Here is a 26,770-nt window from a genome sequence, read left to right as displayed (position 1 = left end):
CCTCCAGCCAACTCTTTAGCCTCCAAGTCTCTGTCTCCGTTCCAGAGACATTGCCTGCTTCCGAGAGGGTGCTGCACTCACAACCTGCTTCCGAGAGGGCACTGCCTTACAACCTGCTTCCGAGAGGGCCCTGTCCCTCCAGTCCACTCCTGAGAGGGCCCTGTCCATCCAGAGAGGGTAAAGTCAATCCAGTCCGCTCCAGAGAGGGCCCTGTCCCTCCAGTCCACTCCAGAGACGTTGCCACTTGATATTGGCCAGCTCATGTTGCCTGACAATATGGTCCAGCCCGAGTTGTCAGTCAATACATTCCAGCTCGAGTTGTCAGTCAATACGGTCCAGCTCAAGTTGCCAGTCAATATGGTCCAGCCCGAGTTGCCAATCATTAAGGTCCAGCCCACGTTGCCAATCAATATGTTACAGCCTGAGTAGCCATTTAAGCTGGTGCAGCCCGAGTTGCTATTTAAGCTGGTGTAGCCTGAGGCGCCATTCAAGGCAGTCCAGCCCGCCACTTGATACAGTTAAGCCCGAGTTATTACTTGGTGCTGTCCGGTCCGAGCCTTCTCCCAGTGCTGTCCGGTCCGAGGCTTCTCCCAGTGCTGTCCAGTCCAAGTGTGCCCAGTTTGGGTCGTCTTCCAAGTGTACCCAGTCCGGGCTGTCCTCAAAGTGTTCCCAGTCCGGGACATCCTCCAAGTGTCTCTAGTCCGAGCTGTCTCTTCCATAGGGTCTCCAGTCCGAGCTTTCTCTTGCTGAGGGGGCCGAGTCCGAGCCGTCCCCTGCTGAGGGTGTCCAGTCCAAGCTATCTCTTGCTGAGGGTCTCCAGTCCGAGCCGCTTTTTGCCGAGGGTTCCAAATCCGAGTCGCCTCTTGCCGAGGGTGCCAGGTCCGAGCTGGCTCTTACCGAGGGTGCCAAGTCTGAGCCATCCCCTGCTAAGGGTGTCCAGTCCGAGCCGTCTCTTGCAGAGGGGTTCCAGTCTGAGCCGTCTCTTGCTGAGGGTGCCAAGTCCGAGCTGTCTCTTGCCGTGGTTGCAAGTCCGAGCCGCCCCTTGCCGAGGGTACAAGTCCAAGCTGCATCTTACCGAGGGTACCAAGTCCGAGCCGTCACCTGCTGAGGGTGTCCAGTCCAAGCCATCACTTGCTGAGGGTCTCCAGTGCTAACCGTCATCTATTTTTGAGGAGCACCTTTCCCAACTTAGTGCTCTTCTGAGGTTTGGTGCTTCATATATTTCCTCTGCACCTTGTCTCATTAGTGACCCAAAGAGACAGGTACTGTTTTTGATATCTAACTTTAGAGGGGAAGCCTTGGAATAGGCAAACCGCTATATGGAGACAAACCATCCTATCATATTGGACTTGCAACTCTTTGCTGAAGCAGTATATTTGGCAAGTTTACACCATCTCCTGCAGTGCCATCTTGTGGGTCACCAGTGCATTCGGCAGTACCACCCAGCACATCAGGCCAAGAAGTACCACAGTGCTCCACCCAGTTGGTTCAGGCTCCTATTCCGAGAAGGTCTCGCAAAAAGAGAGCTCAAAAGAAGAGAGGAGGGTCAGTGGTACTTCAACTTCACTCTGGCATGACTTCTTTCACCTTCCCGTCCATGGACGAGGACTTCTCAGCCTCCTGCATTGCATGCTGCTTTGCATTGGCAGCTCCTGCCTTCTGGACCTTGGACTTGCTTTATTATCTTTATCTGGCAGTACCTCTGTTCACCAGAGGTGCTGCTATTGTGCCTTTTCCTTTGTTATTACTAGGGGTTAACCTGAGTCACTAGTTATCTCCTGCACCTGGGTCTTCCCTACTTATACCTGCCTCTCTTCTTCTCCTGTGCTGATCATTGTTGTTTGTTGCCCTTCCTATGGGTTTGTTCTCCTGTTTCTCCTGTGTCCTCGGACCCTCACATTTTGCTGCTAACACCACTTCTCCGGATCTCTCGCCACTTACCTTGCTACCTGTGTCTCCAGTATTCCTTGTCACCAAAATTAAGCCTTATTAGAAATCCCGGACTCCATAGCTGTGATTTGCTTTCAACCGTGACTGACATATTTTCACTTTCATGTGAATTGTTTTTATAACTTATCTGCTTGTGCTCAATGGCAGCTACAAAAAGGTGTAAAGTAAACATACTGTATAGGCAAATTCCAAATATGTATATACAAGGTCATCTGTCATTTACCAATAAGACAGTGACCATGTCACACATCCCTATACATTTTCAACATTATCTCTAAGCCCAATATTAAAGGAAAACTTAGTATCTGCACAACCTATGACATTACAAGTCTCAAAATATTTTCACATGGAAGACAAATGCTGTTGCTAGTTACAGATGGATCCAGGCTTATTGCATTGTTTGTCAATCTGCTTCAAAACATTAAATGAAGCCTCCCACTACATGTAAATAATGTGCACAGTGCACCAAACAGCAGAGCCCTCATTTTTTTAGGACAGAAATGTTTTATTAATTTGCTTTGGGCATGAAATGCTTGTCACATCCAATGCTGCTTCTCAGATCACACTCAAAAGTTTAATAAACCCTGCTCCATGCTCATTGTATGCAAGTTAAGCTAAAGTGTGGAATACCTTGGTTTTACTACGCTCAAAAACAAAGTGAGCAGCTGGTATTCCAAGTTGGTTGATGAAGAAATCAGCATCTCCTTGAATCTGTACAGAGCTGATATTGGACTTGTGGCAAATCTCCTTCTCAGTACAGCTGACTTGAACCTGAGCAGAAAAAAGGACAATTGTATGTAAGTGTTGACGTAATTCTTCTTAGAAACCGTTTAATCATGAAACACACATAATGCTCATTTATCAAGCAATAACATTTATACTTTACATCTCTCAAACATGATAGTATCTTTGTTATACTTTGCAATATGCTATAATGTATATAGTGTAACTGCAAAAGTGTTTCTCTGCTAATTGAGTCTAATTAAAAGTAATTGGATTTTAATTATTCTTATTATTTTTAACTTTAAAAGGCAATGACACGGTGAAATCTCAAGCAGTGCTGAGGTTATAAGGAGTGATTTTGATTTTTTTCATTAACAGATTTTTCAATTTGCATCAATTTACAATTTTTTAACTAAAGTTCTACCAAACCATGGCAAACAGAAATTCTTCTTGGGCTTCATACAATCCTAGCAATTATATGCAAACAAATCTGGCGCTTATACTCTATAAAATCTCAAAAAGAGCACAAAAAAGGTAGTCCAAAATATATACGTATTCTTAGAGTCCCAAGAACAATGTCCTCAATGTTCATATGGTTCCAACAAGATTTGATCCCAAAAGGAGGGTATTGTGTATCCAGATATAGTTTTCCACCAATGTTCATACATATAAATAAGCAGAAAAAGATTGTGTTATTCTGTATTCACTTATATTTTACTACGATCAAAAAAACCTTATAATGCCCGTGTAGTATAAAAGGTATTTTAATTATCACCATGTGTGACCAGAAGTTCTCCACTGAAACAAATATGAACTTACACAGGAGGATATCTGTGATTCCAAAGATGGTAGTGGATTACACTTGTAGATCTTCAATTAAGTCCACATAATTCTTTGAGTATAAGCTCAAAAGAAAAATAAAAGTGCTCCAAATGGTGCATTACCATAATAAAAATAAATTTATTCTAAGCACAATATAAAAACAAGTAAAGAGGTATAATCTGAGTGAAATCGCTGCTGAACCTGATAAGGTTGGACTCTTACCCCATGAGGGATGATCTTGCGCATTTAGGGAAACCTTTTTATCCCTCTCCTCTGACGAGGAGGACTGAGAGAGAACACACTGATTTCCTGAGAGGAGAGGATTTCAAACCCAAGTGTTGGGAAGTATGCAGCGGTAACCAGCCGGCAACCCGACCTCTGGAGAGGGATAAAAAGGTTTCCCTACATGCGCAAGATCATCCCTCATGGGGTAAGAGTCCAACCTTATCAGGTTCAGCAGCGATTTCACTCAGATTATACCTCTTTACTTGTTTTTATATTGTGCTTAGAATAAATTTATTTTTATTATGGTAATGCACCATTTGGAGCACTTTTATTTTTCTTTTGAGCTTATACTCAAAGAATTATGTGGACTTAATTGAAGATCTACAAGTGTAATCCACTACCATCTTTGGAATCACAGATATCCTCCTGTGTAAGTGCATATTTGTTTCATTGGAGAACTTCTGGTCACACATGGTGATAATTAAAATACCTTTTATACTACACGGGCATTATAAGGTTTTTTTGATCGTAGTAAAATATAAGTGAATACAGAATAACACAATCTTTTTCTGCTTATTTATATGTATGAACATTGGTGGAAAACTATATCTGGATACACAATACCCTCCTTTTGGGATCAAATCTTGTTGGAACCATATGAACATTGAGGACATTGTTCTTGGGACTCTAAGAATACGTATATATTTTGGACTACCTTTTTTGTGCTCTTTTTGAGATTTTATAGAGTATAAGCGCCAGATTTGTTTGCATATGTTTGTAGGTTAATTCATTGGAACATACGTAGATAGGTTGTATGTTAGCAGACAGAGGCAGCTAAAATACTAGTCAGCGCAGACAGATCCATTTTTTTGCCATTAATTCTAGCAATTAGTTTGTCCTAATTTTCTAAAAACAAAATTTTTTTTAGTTATTGATTCAGACAGGACATCATATACAAAACACGGGCAACACAGCAAAAGCAAAAATGAAAACTATTAACTATGAGCCATTTACAATAGACAATGAACTGCATTGAATGATCAGTCAGAACAGGTTTTTGAAATTATATTGCAGATATTACGAATTGCTTGATTATCCAATATATGTAAAATACAGCTCCATCTTCAATTCTCAGTAATAAATACATATTTGAAACCGAGACAGTGTCAGTGATGCAAATGATAAATTACATATCCACTGCACGGCATTGGCAGTATTTTACATTGACTGCAGACACCTAATCAAGAAGCATCAGGATTATAATTATTGCCTGTAATAACAGTTTATTTTACTTAAATATTGAAAGCCTTTAAAAAGTTTTGTAAATGACAAAAAATATTGTGATTGTTCTGGACCACGCTATCCAATGATGGTGGTCCTTAAAATCAAATTGGTAATTGCAAAGCTATAAAGTGTGGTGGAGTGTCGCAAATATACATAGGAGAACATCCGTGCAAGAAAATGTACATTTAGATGCATATGTTCTGTTGATCTCAAGATGCAAACAGCTTTTAACACACTAGCATTTGTGCCAAACATACCCCAGACATTCAAGCTTTTATACATATGCTCCATGATAACTTAGAGAATACATAGACATAGTGTAGAGATGTGGTTTGTCAGTGTTAGTAGCAAGTGCTAAAGTCACATTACCCACTTTGAACACAATAATAATGTAATAGTATGTTAAATACAGAAGAGATAAAATTGTTTGGACAGTTATTATTAAATGTGAAAGTCACATTTTCATATAAAATGTAATGCAATACAGACACAAATGCAAAATACAAATTAATATATGCAGTACCCTTTAAAATGAAACTGGAATCTTTTTTCGTGCAGTAGACCAAATGGAAATGTCAATGAAGTAATGTGAAGATTTATATAATATAATCACTGAAAATTTAGGTACCATCAACAGGAGGGATCAAAATGCAATTAACCAAAGGCTGCTGATAATCGTTATCATCTTTGTATAATCTTTGTATATCGTTGTGCCTGCCCCCACCACCAACAAGAGTTATGCCATCCAACTCTACATCTCCTCGCCTGATCTCTCCTCCTCCCTCCTCTCTCGTGTATCTGACTGCCTCTCTGCCATTTCCTCCTGGATGTCATCGCGCTTTCTCAAAATTAACATCTCCAAAACTGAACTGATTGTCTTTCCTCCCCCTAGACTCCCCGCCCACCACATCCTCTCTGTCACTGTTAACAATACCACCATCTCCTCTGTCACCTAACTCCGCTGCCTGGGCGTTACCCTCGACTCCTCTCTCTCCTTCGCCCCCCACATCCAATCCCTCACCCAAGCCTGTCGCTACCAGCTACGCAACATTGCCCGTATCCGGCCCTTCCTCTCCCAGGATGCCACCAAAACTATCATCCATGCACTCATCATCTTCCTCCTTGATTATTGCAACCTCCTTCTTACCGGCCTCCCCCATTCCCATCTCGCCCCCCTCCGCTCTATACTCAATGCGGCTGCAAGACTCATCTTCCTTTCTCGCCGCTCCTCGTCTGCCTCCCCTCTCTGCCTTGCCCTACACTGGCTCCCCATTCCTTACAGAATCCTTTTCAAACTCCTGACCGTCACTTACAAGGCTCTCTCTCAGTCTACTGCTCCCTATATCTCTAACCTCCTCTCCATTCACACCCCTGCCCGCTCCCTGCGCTCGGCCAATGACCGTCGCCTCTCCTCCACTCTGATCACCTCTTCCCACTCCAGAATCCAAGACTTCTCCCGTGCTGCCCCCCTTCACTGGAACGACCTCCCTCGCTCCATCCGTCTTACTCCCAATCTGTCCTCCTTCAAGAGGGCACTCAAAACTTACCTGTTCCTAAAGGCTTACCAACCTTCCACCTAACCTCTCCTCCACCTGTTCTTCCCCTCTCTCCTCCCGCCCCCCCTGTTCTCTCCCCACTTACTTCAACTTGCTCCCTGTGTGCCTGAGATCTGTCTACCCTCCCTTAGGATGTAAGCTCATTTGAGCAGGGCCCTCTTCCCTCTGTTCTCCATACCTGCTCTTCTGCTCCGTCTTTACTGCATTAGCCTGCCTGGAGTCTCTGAAGTTTTGGTATTTTTTGTTAACCGTTTGTAATGTGTCACCATGTTTAGTCTACTGTTTGTGCTGTGTACAGCGCTGCGGAACTCTTGTGGCGCCTAATAAATAAAGGATAATAATAATAATAATAATATCTGTGGATGTGCCCACTCCTAATTGCATTGCATTTACATGAACATGCCCTTACTGCACTCGGCCTCCACTTTCTGCCCTTGCCTGCTTCCATTCGCCTATCTAGGCTTAGGGAGATGCAAGTAAAAGATACACAAAAATGTATATATTAACATATATATGCATTGTTAGTGCATAACTTAACCCCAAGTTTGATGCCTGGGGGTCACCCTTGAATACTTCCTCTCCCTCACCCCTCACATTTAATCCCTTGCCCAATCCTGCCACTTCCATCTCTGCAACATAACCCAGATCAGATCCTTCCTTTCCTCCGAGGCCACCAAAACTCTACATAAGTCAGCTGTCGCCTGACTTATCTATCTCTCCCGCCGGTCTTTATCTATCTCCCCTCTCTGTGAAGCCCTTCACTGGCTCCCTCTCCGCTTCCGAATCCTCTTCAAATGCCTCTTCAAACTCCTTAAGACTTCTCCCGTGATGCCCCCCTTCTCTGCAATCATCTTCCCTGTTCTATCAGGCTTTCACCTAGCCTGTCAGACTTCAAATGCTCCCTTAAAACCCACCTGTTCAAGTTAGCCTATGCTTCCTTCGCCTAATCCTACCCTTCTCCATCCCTCTTCTCTCTAACCTAGCTTTCTATACCTCGCCCCTCTTTCTTACTACCTGCTCCTCTCCCCTCAGTGTTCTTGTTCCTCACCCCCTCTTGCCACTCTGTGTCTCCTGTCAGTCTCCCCCTCACCTTTAGATTTTAAGCTCCTCTGAGCAAGGCCCTCTATCCTTGTATCCTCCTCCTCTTGTTTTCCTTTGCCCTGAACCCTCCGCCTCTTCTCTCCATTTCGTCACTTCACTCCTGCCCCCATCTTTCCGATTCTCTTGTGCCTCCTTTTCTCCATCTCTGCCCTGATCCTGTAAGTGTTGCCCACTCTATTGGGCACAGGCGCATCCCTCTATTCACTTCCCCACCTCTCACCTTCCCTTCCTATCTGTACATTGAAATTCACTTTTACCTATTTGCCCGATGTAATTATCTCTGCTAAATTGTTACTTGTTTATACATATTGGTCTTTGTCTATACTTATTACACTTTTCTTATTGCACATTGTTTTGTACTACCTTGTATTCAATGTGTTTGCATGCCATGTACCCTTTGTGGCACCTTACAAATAAAAGATAATAATAATAATAATAATAATGTGTAGCTTATGCAAAAAAACTGTTATTGAGTCCTTATTGTTTAATATACATACCATACAGATGCTATTGTAAATTAAGGTATATTGACATATGAACATAGTGTAAAAATTGCATTGCAAAATACTGTTAATGGGCAGAAGCGTTATTGTTATAATTTTTTATTATAGTCATTGATTTGTAAGGTACTGCACAAAACAAGGCGTACATAAAATAGGAGCATACAATGTAGAAAAAATAAAGCAGATATGAAAACAAGGAGTAGGGAGGGTCCTGCACATAATTGAGCTTACAATCTAATAGGATAAGGGCACATCTGAGATAAAAGGAGTGAGGGGAAATTTGGATAGTTGTGAAGATGTACCAGTGTGAGTAGAAATATGGGAGCAATGTAAATTCTAATAAAAAGATGGGTTTTCAGAGACCTTTAAAGATTTGAAGGCTGTGAGAGAGTCTGATCGGTTGTGATGAGGAATGATATTAGTCTTATAGATGAAAGTGAAAGTTGGTTTTAGAAGACAATGTAAAAACACAGGTCATAGGTCGTTCAAAGCAGGTATAGTGGAGAGAGTTTTAAGATAAGACTTGAGCTGTGTGGTGGGGTGGTGTTTTAACTCATTTGTAGGTGGTTCATTTGAATTAAATTCTAGAAGACACAGGGAGCCAGTGTAGGGATTTTCAGAGTGGTGTGACGAATGTGAAGCTTTCAGAAAGGGAAATATGAGTGAAATGATGGAAGAATGGAACAGGGTTTTGGTTGCATCTTGAGTAAGAAAATGGCATATATTGGCAACATTTCAAAGTTGGAGGCAATAGAACTGGGAGAGAGACTGGATGTGAGGAATAAAGGAATGAGTGAAACCAAGGCAGTAGGAAACTGTCACTCACCTTACTGTGAGTGCTACTTCTCGTGTGTTTAGGAACCGTGGCCGTCCACCATCCTGAGGGTCTGCGCATGTGCAGCCCTTTCAACCCTTCAGTACATGTTCCTTTTAGTTAATTGGCTGATCAGGCAACACTCCCTATTTAAAGCACCTGTGGTCAATACCTCGTTGCCTGATCTTGGAGTCTCTTTCCCCATGAGCCTCTGAAGGTGTTTCTGTGTTTCCTCGTGTATTCAGCTCCTGCTGATTCCTGTTGTTCGTTTGTGGTTTCCTAACCACTTCAACTCTCTCGTGTTTTATCGTGACTGCACCAGCTGATTCCTATCCGCTGCCTCCGTGCTTCTACAGTTTCCAAACCACTTCTACTGTCCTGTGTTTCATCGTGACTGCACCAGCTGATTCCTATCCGCTGCCTCCGTGCTTCTACAGTCTCCAAACCACTTCAACTCTCCCGTGTTTCATCGTGACTGCACCAGCTGATTTCTATCTGCTGCCTCCGTGCTTCTACAGTATCCTGCTCACCTCAACTCTCCCGTGTTTCATCGTGACTGCACCAGCTGATTCCTATCCACTGCCTCCGTGTATCTGCAGTGTCCTGCTCATCGCAACCCTCCAGTACTCATTGTGTCTGCAGCCAGCCGATCCGCTGTCTCCATGCTTCTACAGCGTTCCTGCTTGTGTCAACTCGCCTGTCTGCATCGGATCAACGCTCCGCTGCTTTCATCTCAGCTAGACCGCCTCAACTCTCCCGTGTTCTCCAGGTGTCCAGTTCTATATACTACTGCTTCCTGAGTATTGTTTACATCCTTGCTGGTCTACCTACCGTGCGCTGCACCTACTTGGTTACCGCTTCCACCCTCCTGGGACCTCGCATCCTGCCGGCCTCCAGCCGTACAGGTATCCCTGCTCCTCTCTCTGACAGCCTGCCTCCTGAGCCACGGTATGCATACTTCTCATTGACTGTGCTGGTGTATTGCATATCTAGCTGGACTGAGTTGTTCTCCTCCGGAGTTTCCTATCCACTGAGACTATTGCTATCATTAGACTGTGTTACCGTTTAGCCTGGATAGTTGTCGTGACTTTGTATATTTGTGCAGTGCTGCTCAGTTATTATTATTGTGTGCATATCATCGTGGGATCAAGTTCAGTGTGCCCGTGTATATTCTGCATTGCATTTATCTCCCCGTGCTCCTCCTCACTTATATATTTCAGTGGTACAACTTGCTAGAGGCAGACCACTGTTCCCTGTTTTCTGAGTCACCAGTTTCCAGTATCCTTTCACGTAGCAGTGGTACAACTTGCTAACGCAGACCACTGACTCCCCGGATACCTTCACCTGGATTCCATTCCTTCACCCAGACAGCGGTACAACTTGCTATACGCAGACCGCTGACTCTCATCACCTCCTCGTTACTCCTGGACATTCCTCCTCACTATAGCAGTGGTACAATTTGCTATACGCAGACCACTGACTACCCTCACGTTTCCTTGTCCATCCAGTTCCTCGTGTACAGTTATCTACCTATTACCAGTGCTGCTAGTCATAGACTTTCCTCGAGCATTCTCTTATCATCTGCTGTCCTCTGTTCCGTGATCACCCCGCTACCAGAGTATCATATTACCACCTATACTGCTCTGGTAAGTCTATCATCTGGTGATACCTGGGTAAAGACTCCTAGTGCCCGTGACAGAAACATTGTGATGCTATTGATGGTGAGGGAGATTTAAAGAAAGATAGTGACTCTGGAAAGAGGAAAGATGTGAAGCTCTGGTTTGAAATTATTGAGCTTGAGGTAGTGTTGCCACAATTATGTGAAGATAGAAGAAAAACAGTTATTACACAAGATAGTACAAGAGGTAGTAGTCAAAGGAGGAGATATAGGTATCATCAACATAGTGTTGCTATTGGAGGTTGAGCTAGTGATTTTGCTCACCAAGTTGAAGAGGGGTACTGTGAGAAAAGCAGAAAGCCGAGTACAGAACCTTATGGGACCCCTGCAGGGTGGGAGTGGAGGAGAGGATGTGACAGATGTATAGACACTGAATTAGCAGTTTGATAGGTAGAAAGAGAACTACGAAAGAACTGTGTCACAAAGCCGATGGAGCGAATGGTGTACATGAGTATCAACAGTATCGAAAGCAACAGAGTGGTCCATGATGATGAGAATGAAGACATTTTCTGTACGTAGATCATTGATCATTTTTGTGATATTTTACTCTTCCTATTCCCACCTCCAGGACTTCACCTGGGCTGCTCTCCATCTCTGGAATGATTTCCCATATCCTATCAGATTAGACTCTACTCTCCAAGGCTTCAGGCATGCCCTTAAGACTAATTTCTTTATTCAAGGCTATCAGTCCTTCTCCTCTGTTTTGGCTATCACTTCCACTCCCCCATCTAGTACCACCCTATTTGTGTCTTCCCCGTCCCTTTAGAATGTAAGGTCTCCTGAGAAGGGCTCTCATTCCTCATGTTCTCCTTCTACTACTTCATCACCCTCCATACATCTAGGCCTACTTCCCTAGTTTTATTGCGCTCAGGTATACTTCACGTTGGAAAGTAATCAGCACTCTGACTCACTAGCCAGTAAAAAACTTTTATCTGCATTACCATGCTATCTGTGCATTTTTTGTTTAATTGATAAGTCTGGTCTTTTTGTGTTATAGATCATTGCAGTCTGTTTATTGTGTACCTCTATATATGTCATGTAAAGTACTGCAGACATTTTGTGGGCACTTATAAGTAGAAGGAAATAATAATAGTTTACATCTTACTGTAAAGATTTTCCTTTACATTTATTTTAGACAATATTTATTAACTCTTGATGATTCAATAAATAATCCTGATATCGCCTGCAAAAGATGCCAGTTTATAGCATAATTATTTTTTATGATTGAATTTCAATGAAAGCAAATGCTAACAAACAGAATTGTGGAATACTACATTGAAAGCTTCATACATCTTATAAGTATAAGTATAAATATTATGTGTATGTATATATATATATATTGTAACAAAAGGAGTCATTTAGCTGGCAATATACAGAGAAAGCAGGGAAGTAGAGTAAAACATTTGTGCAGTAATGCACCTAGAGTGAAGACTTATGTATGTAAAGCAATAGTTTAAATTTGGTTAAACTTACATGATCTGAAATCCTTCCTCTCAGCAAACAGACAGGGCGTGTCTGGTTGTGCAAACAGAGCCAGTGATGGGTGTTTTCTTTTAAAGAGAAGGTGGGTGTGTCACCTGTACATCAAGCTAAGGCTGGGGGAGGAGCATCATGTGTAAAAGCTTGTTTGTTTCATTCGTTCAGAGAGACAAACGCTGGGATAGCTGGCTGGTCCTGAGAGAGAGCTGGTCTATGTATAGCTAGCGTTTAGGGTCTCCATGATTGCTGTGCAAGTATACGGTGTCAAAATATTTACCATCCTGACAATAAAGCACCATAAAAAGGAAGAAGTTGTTCGCGTGTGCTTCTGCAGTAGCGGGCTCTTGCCACAATATATATATATATATATATATATATATAGAAGAGTGCTAATAGTGATACTAGCAATCTGGCTCATTAGTCTGATTAACATATATAGTAATTTTATATTCATTATTTTCCAAATCCTAAAACTGTCTGGACAAATTTGTTAAAGACAAAAATGTAAAGTGTTTTACATTAAGCCACATTTTTCCTCTGGGACAGGGGCTACTGTGCTGCAGAGCCCTATATGGTTATAGTCCTTGTGAGATATGTAACTGATATTTATAATTTAGAAGACATACAAGACAACACTAGAATTGTAGGAACATAAAGAATTTTAGATCGTTTTTGTGTGCAGCACCAAAGTGTGTATCTACACATTATATTCTTTAAAACTGAATTTAAACTATTATAATATTACACAGTTTTGGTCATGGTGTCATTTTAAGGATAGGTATATATGAAATTTACACATTCTGGGGATAATACAACATTGAATTAAGGAGGCCCTTATATATTCATCTAAATGTGAGGGAAATGTCTTGTTGTGTATTGTCATTCAATATTAAGTCATGTATTGAAAATGTGATGTCAGGTGCTGCTGTGCACAATAAGGCACCAGCGAAATTGGGGACAGTTCATGGTTAAATTTTGTTTCAGGAATTCAAAGTGGTCCGAAGTGGGCATGGGAGTAATTAAGAGTGACAACGGCAATCAGGCATGTTGCTCAATGGCCTCATGTTGCACTGTATAGAGCTAACTATTGTTTTTATCAATCGAGAGTTGGATAGCTATTTCTAAAATGCTCTTGGTATTTTTATTTTTATACTTTTCACTGAATCAGATTATGTTACAAAAAAGCAAATTTTAATCAAATCTAAAATATTGAAAAGTGTGGCGGGTTCTACGATTTGTGATGATAATTATAAAATGGCAAGAATTTATTTTTGTTTCAAGATCAAACGGAACAAATGAATGCAAAGTAATATGTAATACTTAATTTATAATGACAGTACAACCTGAACTCATCAGATTATTAGTTACACTTGCATTTTTATTGTTCAGCACAATAGCCCCTAGCATACATCCAAGACAAATACATTAATTATTGTTGAGAGGCTTTTCAGCATGCTGTTAGTACTTAGAAAGCATTCTCATACTGTACAAAAAACAATGTAAACTGTTTTATTGTACATAAACTGGTTTATTGTACATAACTATTCTAATAATGTTATACATAATAGAAGAATAATACTTTATAATATATTCAATTTGAAGTTAAATCTTTTCTGCTATACTTACAATACAATGCAGGGTTTATCCATATCTAAGTAAGACCTGATCATTGTAAGCCTTTCTGTCAAGATTTAATTGACCTTGTGACTAGAGTTATATGAAGCATCATAAATTTTGTTTGCAAAGATCTGGAACATTTAAAAAAAATCTGTCTGCAATTTGCTTTGATGCTTTGAGTTTCTAATATTTTCTGGATCCCTGCTCTGATTCACTCCTTTCGCTTCTATACAGCTTTCTGCTATCTCTGTGGAAGCAGCAGGCAGCACAATAAGCAAGTAAAAGCCAGAGAAGGTGCATAAAATGTTAAATGTAGAGAGGTTTTTAATAGTGTTGGTGTATAAAGTGCTTATACCACCTAGGCATTTGCCATTTCTGCCATTTCTGTTCTGCACCAATCATCGAGTTAGCCAGATTCACTTAAATGTCATAATGTCTAAAGCTATAATTTTTTCTAAGTTCACGCTTAGGCAGAGTGCTGTAGTATAAGTAGTGCTGTATTTTTGCTTTCTTTGTAATATTTCCTGAAGCGATGGTTAGCAGATTTAGACATAGCTTATATGTAGTTTTGCTGTGAAATAATTATCAACATTAACTAACAAAACTGATAAATACTTTACAAATGTAAAGCCTCAATCCCAGAATGATCAACATGTACATCATCATCACCATCACCACCTCAGCAGTGACAACGATGTTGAACAATTAACATTTTTATTTTTGGAATTGCCATCTAGTTTATCAGGTATTGTATATTTCTGCCTTCCCATATGTTTGGTCAAGGATGAGGTTCCAAGCTCAGGTCTATAGTGATCTTGACTTGCCTATTGTGTACATACTATGCACATAGCCATTACCGTGAAATCCATGGAATTGTGAAAATATTTTCAAACCAAATTTTTTGGGCTGGCAATGACAACTAGCCTTTTACATAATATATGGCTTTTATTTTGAGGACTGGGAACTTCACAATGTTTATTTGTATTGTTATAGTTGATTGAAAACTGATGAAGAACTAGCAGGCATGGCTTTGACTGGTATTGTATTATGTATGGTATGATATTAACCTATGATAAATTGCGCTTTCTTTCACATGATAATTTTTTTTGGTGTGAACAGAATGTGGGAGTTTGTGCTTCTCAGATTCGGTTGGTGAAGCAAGCTAATTTTTATGATTACAATTTTATTATGTTCTCAATTGCCAAAAGTTTGCCACCCATTATATTTATAAAAAAAACTGTATAAGGATGAGGAGGCATCAGTAGTCTCTTTCATCACTACAGCTGGCGCTATGATGGCTTATTTTCTTGCCCAATGTACTTTATGTAGAGTGATCAGATCATATTTGCCATTTTTTTTACCACTACCAGACTTAGGGGTATATTTACTAAACTGCGGGATTGAAAAAGTGGAAATGTTGCCTATAGCAACCAATCAGATTCTAGGGGGTAAATGTTTCCCTTTACAAGGCAGCGCCGCTTTAAATTTAAGCGCTGAAGACGGCGAACTCGCGGGAGTTCAACAATCCGGAAGTTAATACATTTACCCCTAGATGTCATTTTGTAGCATGTACTAAATAAATGACAGCTAGAATCTGATTGGTTGCCATAGGCAAAATCTCCACTTTTTCAAACCCGCAGTTTAGTAAATATACCCCTTAGACTTATCATTGTAAATGTCCATTGTCATTTTACCACCATTGAGCAAAGGGCCAGAGTATTTATTCCTCATCATCTCTCACAGTACAACGGTTTCAGTGTGCACATCCTTAAACTACTGCAAATATTCACTGGTACTGAATAGTGAAATCAGATGTAATTTGTTTTCAACAATGATAGAACCTGATGTATTATTCTCAATCACCACAAAAGTGGAATCAAATAAATTAAAGTTGTCCCATTTTGTAGAGTTCTATTTTTCTTCATGCAAGACATCTGTATAAAATAACTGACACACTTGATATTGGGGCTTCAAAATGCATCAATGGGCTTCAATTAAAGGGGATAAACATACTGACTAGTCATAATGACAATTGCAGAAAACATGATTTTTACGTCAGTCTGTATTCACATTCTTTTTAACTGTTTTCAATTTTTTTAAAGTATACCCAAATTTTGAATTATTGATCTAGCCACATGGTTTTATCATATTCTAATGTGTAGCATCAATTTTTATAGCTAGTCTGTTTTTTATTATGTTGGTTAGAAATTATTTTATAATGTTTACCCAAATATGTAGTACATTTCTATCTTTTCCAGTGTATCCTATTAATTTCCCCCCAGACAACATTTTTAGAATATTTTCATGTGGATGTTTTATTGATTAGTCAAGACTGTTCGTCATTCAATACATCAGTTGTGCCGCCCACCTCTTAGCATGTTGCAGTACCATAGTGGGCACAGTTAGGTTCTCCTTTTGATCTATTAGTACATCCAACTAGATGGTGCAAATTTGACCTTGGCAAATCCATGTTGCTCTGCTTAAGGTGAAGGGGCAAATTAAAAATGTACAGACATATCTAGTGTAGGTATTCCAGCTCACCTCTCATTTATAGTATTAAATTAAAACTAGTATTTATGTGCTACATACAAAAGTAGACAGTACTTTCCTTGCATTTACTAAAACAAATGCAGTTGTGCTCCGTGCAACTCAACATGGATTGTCCAGGAGCAAATTTGCACCCTATAGACCTTAAGTGCAACAAGATCTGGTGGGTGTGAGTCTTTAAGCAGAGCAAGGGATAAAAAAGGAGTAACTTTGCACCTGGGCAAAACCATGTTGCATTGGAGGAGGAAGTAAATTTAAAAGGTGGGGACAGATTTATAGTTGGATAAGGCATGTCTTAGATCAATTTTCAATTTCAGTATAAAAAAAAAGCTATCAAGTATTTGTGTGCTACATGAAAAATAATAAGCTAATTTGCACCCCTTACATTGTAACATGTTTTGTCCAGGAGAAAATATACTCCTTTATTGCCTTACTTTCCTTAATGACTCAGGCCTGCTATATCTTACTCACTTCCATCTGTAGCAATAAAGCAACTGTGTGTTCATTTAGGTCTGGTGTTGCCATGACTTTGTTGTTTCTACTTGATGTTAGTGGACCTGGAGTAACAATGTTCAGTTTTGAGCACCTTACATTTATCTGCACTTTAAAGTTTAAAAGGTGATTCAACTGACAATAGCAACTGCCCACACAGTGGAGGAGAAAACTAATTAGAAAAATATTACATATAAAACAAACCTATAGCATGATATGGTGTTATATGTATCCTACTCATAAAGTAAAATTTACAGTGACGGGCTCACTTTAAATAACACTTACATTTTTTTATTTTATATATAATTTATACATTGAACAGTGCAGCAGAATTTGTTAGCTCTACATAAATTATGGATAATAATATGAAAATAATGAATCCAAATGCTAATGAAGCAGAACCAGTTTCTCTCTAACACAATATAGGTTTTGTTTAAATAGGATATTATATGCCATCCTTTATTACATTCAGTGGCATGTTTCCTTTGTTTTTCCTATCTGTATAAACAAAAAACAAAAAAACAAAAAAACAAACAAATCTACCCCTAGTAATTAGAGCAGATGCTTTGTTTATGTTATAAAAAATGGAAAATGAAGCCAGATCCTACACCAATATTCTTACAAATTTAACTAATAAGTTGCTAATAAAAGGGGACATTTCTTAAACTGCTTTTTAAAATGATTTAGGTATTTTCAAGTAAAAGGTCAATTGAAGAAAAGCCTAACTCAGGAGATATCAGAGATATCTCCTCCGCAGTAAAAGTACTGCATTAAACTGCAGTCCCCATTGAGTATTATAGCCAATTTTATATAAAAAAGCTTAACTTTTCAGAGCTTGACCCAGATGGCATTAGCCAATCAATCCTTTGGGGTGAGCATCATAGAACAGGGATCTTTGGATCCCTCTTTGGCATTGTTGCTGCTCTCCAATGTGCAGTTTACTACCATTCCTTAGAAAACAGTCATCATCGGAACAGGCTCCTATTGGATGTGCTGTCCCGACATGGTGTGTCTATAAAATTGCCCTGGCAAGTCATTGTCATTGTTGAGATGACAAATGATACTTAATGGGGCAAAAACCTGCAAATTATTAAATAGGACCCTAAACAACATAACAGTCAAACTTTGTGGATGCCTCAAGGACATCCCGTAGGGAAGGTCCAAGAGACAAGTGCGGGAGCATGTGTTTACCCAATTTCGCAAACAAGGCCCCATCCACACCTTCTACAAACATTATTTGCCTTGCAGCATGAGACCAAGCCATGATGATGCAATTTGCATCAAATCAATGTAATCAAAACCCTGCCCACTTCAGACTAAAATTAATGAATTAAATTATTAGTATTGCATTTGAAAAATTAACAGAACATTTATTAAATGGGTCATGGGTCTCGAAACACCCATAAATGTCTATAATAATGTAAAAATCATCTTCTGTTTGGAAATTCAAAATGTTCTGTAATTAGTATATCTATAAACCATCTCTATTGTTTTTCAAACAAAGGACTTTTTCTGATAGGATATATCTCAAAGTCATTTCTTTCTGAGCAGTGACATCTAATTGCATTGCTGTATTTATTAACAATGAAAGTAATTTAGTTTATTGGCCATTATGAAGAAGAGGTCATTGCCTCTTGTTACCGAATCACCAATAACATGCTCTGTATTGTGTTTAATTATGCTAGTTAATGATGCTCTTGCATCTTAGATCAAGGTGAGGCAACACAACTGTTATTTTTGAATAATGCATGTTTCCTGTCTGTTATTTAATGAAACCCAATGCTCATTGTAGCCATTCACTCTTTTATTAGTCACCTTTATCGTGTTCTGTGTGACATTTCTTTAAAACTATCCATGATCTCAGCATGTCCCTGCAGACACAGATTTACATTGTCCAATTATGTTTTCTCATTTTAAATATAACAAATGCTTAATATATTTAATAATAAATTAGGCAGAGGTAGCTCAGCATGATTTGGACATTGGGTATGTTCTGTTGTGTAAAAGTAAAAAAATATAAAAGAGTCACTAATTACAAAAAAACATGAGATTACTACATAAAAATGAACTGATTGAGCTCTGCCATTGTTAGGTTGCTTATTCTGAAAGGTCACTACTAATAACTAGCATAAGGTGCCAAGGTATTTTAAAATACAAATACATTCAGTGCTTAGTTGAAGTTAATAACCTTTTATGCGGAGTGATTTTTGTTTGTGAACAGTACTTTTAACATGTTTTAAAAAATTACCTTTGGGCATTAAAGACTATGGGGCCAAAAGAAATGAGGCACAAAAATGTAGTGTAAAGGAACGCAATGGGTGACGATAGTGAAAAAATGCTAAGTTCACTGAGTGTCTGAAGATACAATTCAATTAAACAACCCCTACCCAAAATCCAACCAAGATAAGAAATATTGTCAAAATTGTTATAAGTAAACAAATAAAAATTGTATGTCTGAATAACATGCAGTAATGTTTGTAGTTTGTAATTGCAGTGTTATATTACACCTGTAAACTCCAAAGCTCCTTGTGAATATATTAAATCACCCGCATGAACATAAATAGGCCTGTTATGTATTAAGGAATCCACATAAAACAATACAAAACTCAACTCTAATTTCTAAATGCACACAAATTGACATAGAGCAGGAAATTAATACATATGTTAAGTTGACTTGTATGAGTGACTGTAACTATAGGCAGCTGAAGAACAGTGCCACCCGTTTCTCATATATAAAGGTGGGCAGCACAGTAGCCTAGTGGTTAGCACTTCTGCCTCATAGCACTGGGGTCATGACTTCGAATATAAACCATGGCCTTATCTGTGTGGAGTTTGTATGTTCTCCCTGTGTTTATGCTGGTTTCCTCTGGGTGCTCCGGTTTCCTCCAACAGTCCAAAAACATACTAGTAATTTAATTGGCTGTTATCAAAATTGACCCATGTGTGTGTGTGTGTGTGTATGTTAGGGAATTTAGACAGTAAGCTCCAATGGGGCAGGGACTGATGCGAATGAGTTTTCTGTACAGCGCTGCGGAATTAGTGGCAGTATATAAATAACTGATGATGATACATTACATTTTCTAAATGGTGAACATGGATTTGAAGTTTGAATTGGTTTTATTTAATTAAAGATTAGCGCTTTAAAGTCCAAAATTGCAGATTTTACAGGTTGTTTTATTTTAATTTCTTGGTAAACTAAAGGGTGGGATAGTTACCATTTAAGGGTTTCCCAATCCCATTTATTACCCCAGGCCCAGTAGCCCAAGGAGGCTTGGAAGAGCCTAGTTTCTCAGCAAGAAGCTGGTAGCACTCGTCAGGAATGGGGGACACACTGTTTTTTGTGTGCTATCTTATTGGAGTATCCAAGTCTGTGGTGAGTTGCCCTTACCTGGTTTCAACATGGTAAGGGGACCCATGCTCTTATTGTGGAAACAAACCCTGAATCTCTGGAGATTTGAGGAGTACAACATGCTGACCTTACTTTAATAAATTAGTAATTTTTTTACCTTAAACAGTGCTAGTATTGTAAAAAAAAAAAATCCAGTGTGGTGCTGAGTGGAAATTTGTGAAATTTGTTGTGGATTTGTGAATTACTTTAAATAGGCCAATAACAGCTGCAATGCATTGATTTTCAATGTGTCCCAGTATTTTTTAGGTGAAAAGTGTTATTGACACAAGGGGTTGGGAAGAAAAACAAGCATATTCAATAGTGTACATTTGGTTGAAATCTAGATATCTAGAACTGCATAGTTACACAATTAAAAATCAATCAACTAAAAATATTATGTTAACAATGAGACCTGACAGTTTGCCAATTATGATTGTTATAAAATATTTAAAAATGTATTAAATGACAACAATAACTTAAATATGTTGTTCTGGTGTTAAGTAGACCATTGTCAACAATAATAATTAAAAATACTGAAGTGTTACAACATATAGTTTATTTTTATTTTACATTATTTAACACTCTCTTGCCTTGTGTGTTTTTAGGCATTATGTGACCCAAGAACACATTTTCATAGGCAGACTCGGTGTACATTTATCAAGCTGCGTGATTGAAAAAGTGGAGATGTTGCGTATAGCAACCAATTAGATTCTAGCTGTCATTTTGTAGAGTGTACTAAATAAATGATAACTAGATTATGATTGCTATAGGCAACTTCTTAACTTTTTCAAACCTCCAGCTTGATAAATTTACCCCATGATGTTAAACCGATTAGTCTCACTATACCTAAAAGCCTGACAACCACATTCAGATGTTTTGAGTACAGATTTCACTGTGCTATGTATGGACTCTAGAAATGTAAAATGATGAATGTAAATAGGATTACACTTGGTTATATGTCCAATAATGGAAACATAGTATTGCATTGTTTGTGGTTTATTGCAGCTGTAGCCAAAATGTATATTTTAATCATTATAATTATACTGAGTGTTTTGTGTTAAAATTGGACCAGGAAGGTTTCTAAAACATTTCAGAGTATGTATGATACCTTGAAAATGGGTCTGTTTGACAATATGCCTTATAGATAAGCAAATATACTACCTTCCGAATTGTTGGATAATGCGTTATTATGCTTTATAACAATATCAATGTTTAAATAAATATAATTGAATTATTTATTATTTATTTATTATAAATGGAACATTGTAAAAAATTGCATCTTTAAAAAGTCAATTTAAAAGTGCAATCACAGTACAATATAATTTGTCGTTGTCTATTGGAATATAAATATATCACTGCAATATTTGGCTATGTGAATTATTGGTGAAGTAAACACACTCAACATATTATTATTATTATTATTATTATTATTATTATTATTTTACTTCCTACATGAGAACTGTTAGATTAAAGACTTACTTCTCTTGATTGCCAACTCATCTATATACAGTATGGTGCAAGACAAAATATAGAATGCCTTATTATTACAATGTATTTTTAGAAAAATACAGCTGCTTCAGAGGCCTTTTATTACCTTAGAAAATGCCATTGTGACAAGCTTTGTGACAATAAATACTGTAATCTATTGGCTACCAGAATGTGCTACTTACCCCAACCCTTTGCCTAGACACACCAATGTTCCTTCCCACAGTCACCATCACCATCAGCATGAAGAACAGTTTTTGTTTGGACAACCCTACTACACTCCTCCACTTGAAGTTACAGGTGTTCATCCAAAGCCTTCAAACACCTCAGTGGCCCTTTTCCTGAATTTCAAGATTCATCTTGCAATTAAGATTCACATTGGATGTCATTAGACATTTCTCTGGTGGAATAAATTCCCCTATCAAATATGTTCCACCCAAAATTTTACTTTTAATTTCCAACTGGATTTTACCTTTATTAGTTCCATTCCACGTCATGGTATATTTTGTTTTGCTTGGCAAAACATAAAAGGTGAAATACACTATAAAAGGCTCAGACATATTGCTGCTGTGAGAAGGCAGTGGAATTAGATACAGACAGAGAAAAGGGTGAAACATGGAGAGAGACACTGAAAAAGAGAAAAGGTAAGAGATGAAAGGAAAGACAAGAGAGTGAAAAAAAATCTGAAAAGGAGAGAGCGAGAAAAGAAATAAAAGGAGAGTGAAACATTGAGAGGAGAAGGAAAAGGAGAGAGAATAGAATAAAAAGGAGGGAGATTAAACAAATTAATCAAATTACACTCAGATGGCTTTGTAATGCAGATCAAGTTATTTACAGGACAGTAATATTAGCAGCTGTAATGTCCACTGTAAAGTGAACTTCGGCTAAACACGTTAGGGCTAGGGAAACAGGCCTGGAGGTACACAGGTTTATATATATAAAATGGGCCTGGTTCGTGAAGGTAAAGGGAAGACTCAAATGTGGTACTCTGAGTGGGGGAGTGGAGGTGATAGCCGAGGCAAAGGAGTAGGGAAGAGAACTGATAGGATTGAATAAAGAAGTTAGTCTTTAGGACACACTTGAAGCCTTGTAGTAGAGGCTATAGGGTGTGGAATAGCAGTCCAGGCCAAGTCCTGGAGGCATCAGTGGGAAGAGTTAATCAGTGTGGCAGTGAGGCAGCTGTCATTGGCGGAGCTGAGGCGTCAAGTGGTGTGACTAGAGATGATATTGGAGATGTAGGAGGAGGAGAATTGGTTGAGACCTTTGTAGGTGAGGGTGAGGAGTTTACATTTAATTCTGTAGGTCACAGGGAGCCAATGTAGAGGTTTGTAAAGAGGGACAGCTGAGATAGAGTGTCAGGAGAGACAAATAAAGTAGGCAGCACTTGACAGGGGCGATGTGGGAGTTGGGAAGGCCAGAGCGAAGGAGGTGACAGTAATCAATAATTATATATTCCGCTCTTAATAAAGATTGCATGTAATTCACATTTTGTATTAGAATGTATTGTGTTTCCCTGACCAATTGAATATGGGCATAGAACAAGGTGAGCAAAAGGGCCTTATCTAAGGTCACAATACGCCCACACCAAAACGGTTTTTATTAACATTCCTCAAAGTTGAAATAGTGATAATTTTTAAAAGGAACCACAATTGAAAATTGGTCCTAAAATGGGGCTACACATAACATAAATGTACCATTCCAAAAATAATTAATGTGACACGATAATCAAAAGAATAAGGACCACAAAAGGAATATCAGGTGAAACCTGTGAGTGCCTGCACCTCCTGTTGCACATCACTGATCTAAACACTTTACTTTGTCCAGCAGCTGCTAATGTTGACTACACAAGATTAAATTGCAGTCCCCCCCAATGTAGGGTGAATAAGGAGTTATCAATAAAAAAAAACTGTAAACCATCCTCAAATACAATCTATGCAGTAAAAAATTAACAAGTTTCAAATGCATCAACTATTAGGAATGAAGTAGTCAGTATGAGTCACATGACCCAAGAGTTTTAAATGTGCCTTGTGAAAGTCTATCTGAGAAACATGCTCCTATGTATCTATAGATGTGGGTTTCAAAATGCTGTGTACATTTTGCAGAGAACAGTAAGTGATATGGAAGGATTATGGACATTCCTAACTGCTACACATTTCTCTATGTGTATGGTCTATGTTTACTTTGCAAGACAGGACATTAAAATAAGTTGGGAGGAATAGAGTTCGTTCACATGCCAACACATTCCTGATTTTTGGTGCGATGAAGGGCAGTAGTTGAAGTGGAAATTTAGAAGAAGTGGTATGGAAAATGTAAGTGAATGAATTTGTAAGGCACTACAGTGCTCCACAGTGCTGTTCAGTAGGGAAAAGAGAAAACAGAACATTCATAAAACAGGACAAACAAGGTAGATAAAATAGATGCAGACATGAAAACAAAGGGTATGGTATAGGTTACAGCTGAAACAAGAGGAGCACGTGTGGCTCAGAGTGGAGATTGGAACGGGTGTTAGAGTGCAGTAGTGTGAATAGTACAATCGGCGATAAGGTAAGCTCTAAAACAAAGATGAGTTTTTCGAAGGGCATCTAAAGATTTAAAGGCTGTGGGAAAGCCTGATTTGGCGTGGTGGGAAATTCCAAAAGTGGGGAGCAGCAGAAGAGAAGTCTTGTAGGCGGGAGTACACAGATCTTGAAGAACTTTATTCACTTTCTAAACTCAAACAAACTACTTATCCCCAAACCAACTTGTGTGTGACTGGATCACATAACCCCACTAAGCTATTTTTCCTATTGCATTCTGGCTGGACCTACATGCAATCTGTGACACTTAACCACATGTATTAAACTATCTCCTATTTTCCTATAGAATGTAAGCTTGTGAAAAAAAGTAGATAACACAGAGGAATGATTCAGTATTCATAGTAATGGTACACAATAAAACAATCTAGTCTAAAAAGAATATTTAGCTGGCTTTTGAACCATTCTCATTATCTCTATAGACAGCATATTCCATGCAATACTACTTTAGCTGAGAATATATATTGAATATGAAAAAAATACCATCATATGCAATATTATTGAAAGCTTGGCCTTTTACAATTACCTTATTCCATAATAACATCCTTTATAACCATATTAATCATCTTTGCGTGGGAATTGTACAAGAGAAATGGGAAATTGAACTACACATTATCTTATAAAATATGTATGTTTATATCACATCTACTATTACTGCACCTATTTTTAACAAGGGCCAAGTTTTTCAATAATTTGAATGGGATTCATTTCATATCTGTTTTTCCTCCTAATGTCCAAAAAAACATGACCTTCTATTCATTAGAGAACAGATCACTCCAGTGGAAATGAAAAGCGCCATAAGTGTCTTTATTTACTCAGTGTTTAATATCAAGGATATTGTATAAATTAAAATACATACACAGATAAAACAATTTAGAAATACTTTACATGTGCTTTGTGACATGGCACATTATCCTACTGAAAGTAGCCTTTAGAAGGTAGGTAGATTGTGGCCATAAACGAAAGCACATTGTCAGCAACAATACTGAGCTAGGTTGTGGCATTCAGGCTATATTCAATTGGTATTAAGGAGTCTAATATTTGCCAAGAAAACATTCCGTCGCTTGTTACACCACAAACACCAGCCTGCTCTGTTGACACAAGGCATGATGGATCTATGGATTCATGTTATTTACATCAACATCTGACCCTATATGTGCATTTCACAGCAGAAATCAAAATTTGTTAGACCAGGCAATATTTTTCCAATCTTAAACTGTCCAGTATTGGTGGGCCTGTGCCCACTGTAGCCTCAGTTCCCTTTTCTTATCTGACAGTGGTGGAACGTGGTGTGGTCTTCTGCTGCTGTAGTCCAACCACTTCAAGGTTTGATGTGTTGTGCATTCATAGATGTTGTTCTGCATAACACAGTTGAAATGCATAGTTATTTGAGCTACTTGTCACGATTTGAGTAGTTTTTTTTAATGATCCCTTGCCTCTGTCTATAATGATCTATCTCAAAAGTGACAGAGGATAGGGGAGGCAACACTCAGGCTGAATATCAGTAGCAATAAGACACTGGAGAGATGGTAAAATTGAAGGATATATTGCTTGATGACACAACAGGTATATATGCAGATGGTATAATGGCAATGGAAGAATATATATAACATGGAAAGCACACACGGCAATGGAATACAAACAGAATGCAATTCACAATATATACTTCAGTTTGTTAGTAACTCTGAGCAACTGTAATGGGATGAAATAGCAAATAGTCCAGAAATAAAGATGGTATATTCCACATGGCAGGTGGTCACAGGTATCACGATAATTCTTCGACAATATATATCAATCCCAATATGATCGAACAGAGCAAAGAGCCCTTAAACAGTCCATTACTTAGAAGTAATAGAAAAGCAAAGAATCCCAGCTGCGTGCCGCCCCTTAAGGCTAATATCTTCCAGCAACAATCCAACACAGAGATATCTTAAAATATAGCAAAGATCACGAGAAGAAATTCAATAGTAGTAAACTTAATAGCAAGCTCGCTATGGAACACAGTCACAGTAGAATAGCGAGCAGAATCACAGGAGAGTCTTTAACAGGAGCCAGCTTGAACATACAGCACCGGTGCATAGAATCAACTTGAATATGCAGCGATCAACTCACGGAAGATGTTTCCAATCTGTAACTTGACAGCGGTAAAGTTCAACGGACAACAGAGGACTACAGGTACCAGGTGCATAGATGTAAAAGCAAAAGTTCAATCAGCAGACATCCATGATAGTAGATTCAGCATAGTAGAACTACAGGTACCAGATGCGAAGATGTCATAAGCGGAAGTCCAGCTAGCAGGTAACAGCAGCAGCAAACTCTGTGCACAGCGTAGAACTACAGGTACCAAGTGCAACGATGAATTAGGTAAGTCCAGCCGGCAGGTCACAGCAACAATAGACTCAGGAGGCCCAAACAGAGGAACAAGTAATGATAACCAGGAGCCAGGCAATCTGAGTAACACGAAGAACAGGCAATTTAAATAGTACTCAGGACCAATGAGAATCAGGAAGGAGGTCCTGATCACACAACCAGC

The 26,770-nt window shown here is 38.9% G+C and overlaps 1 protein-coding gene across 1 annotated transcript in view; it reads right to left on the bottom strand.

Annotated features, from left to right (window-relative positions):
• The window catches only part of NAALADL2 (N-acetylated alpha-linked acidic dipeptidase like 2), a 608,694-nt gene that overhangs the window by 146,875 nt on the left and 435,049 nt on the right, over positions 1-26,770 (bottom strand). Inside the window, exon 10 of the mRNA XM_075202155.1 lies at positions 2,581-2,721. Coding sequence (XP_075058256.1) covers positions 2,581-2,721 — 141 coding nt within the window. The remainder of the gene's footprint in view (positions 1-2,580; positions 2,722-26,770) is intronic.

Source organism: Mixophyes fleayi, chromosome 3 (assembly GCF_038048845.1).
Source record: "Mixophyes fleayi isolate aMixFle1 chromosome 3, aMixFle1.hap1, whole genome shotgun sequence".
Lineage (NCBI taxonomy): Eukaryota > Metazoa > Chordata > Amphibia > Anura > Limnodynastidae > Mixophyes > Mixophyes fleayi.
The sequence above is the reverse complement of the archived record's forward strand: the minus strand, read 5'-3'. Positions and strand labels throughout refer to the sequence as shown.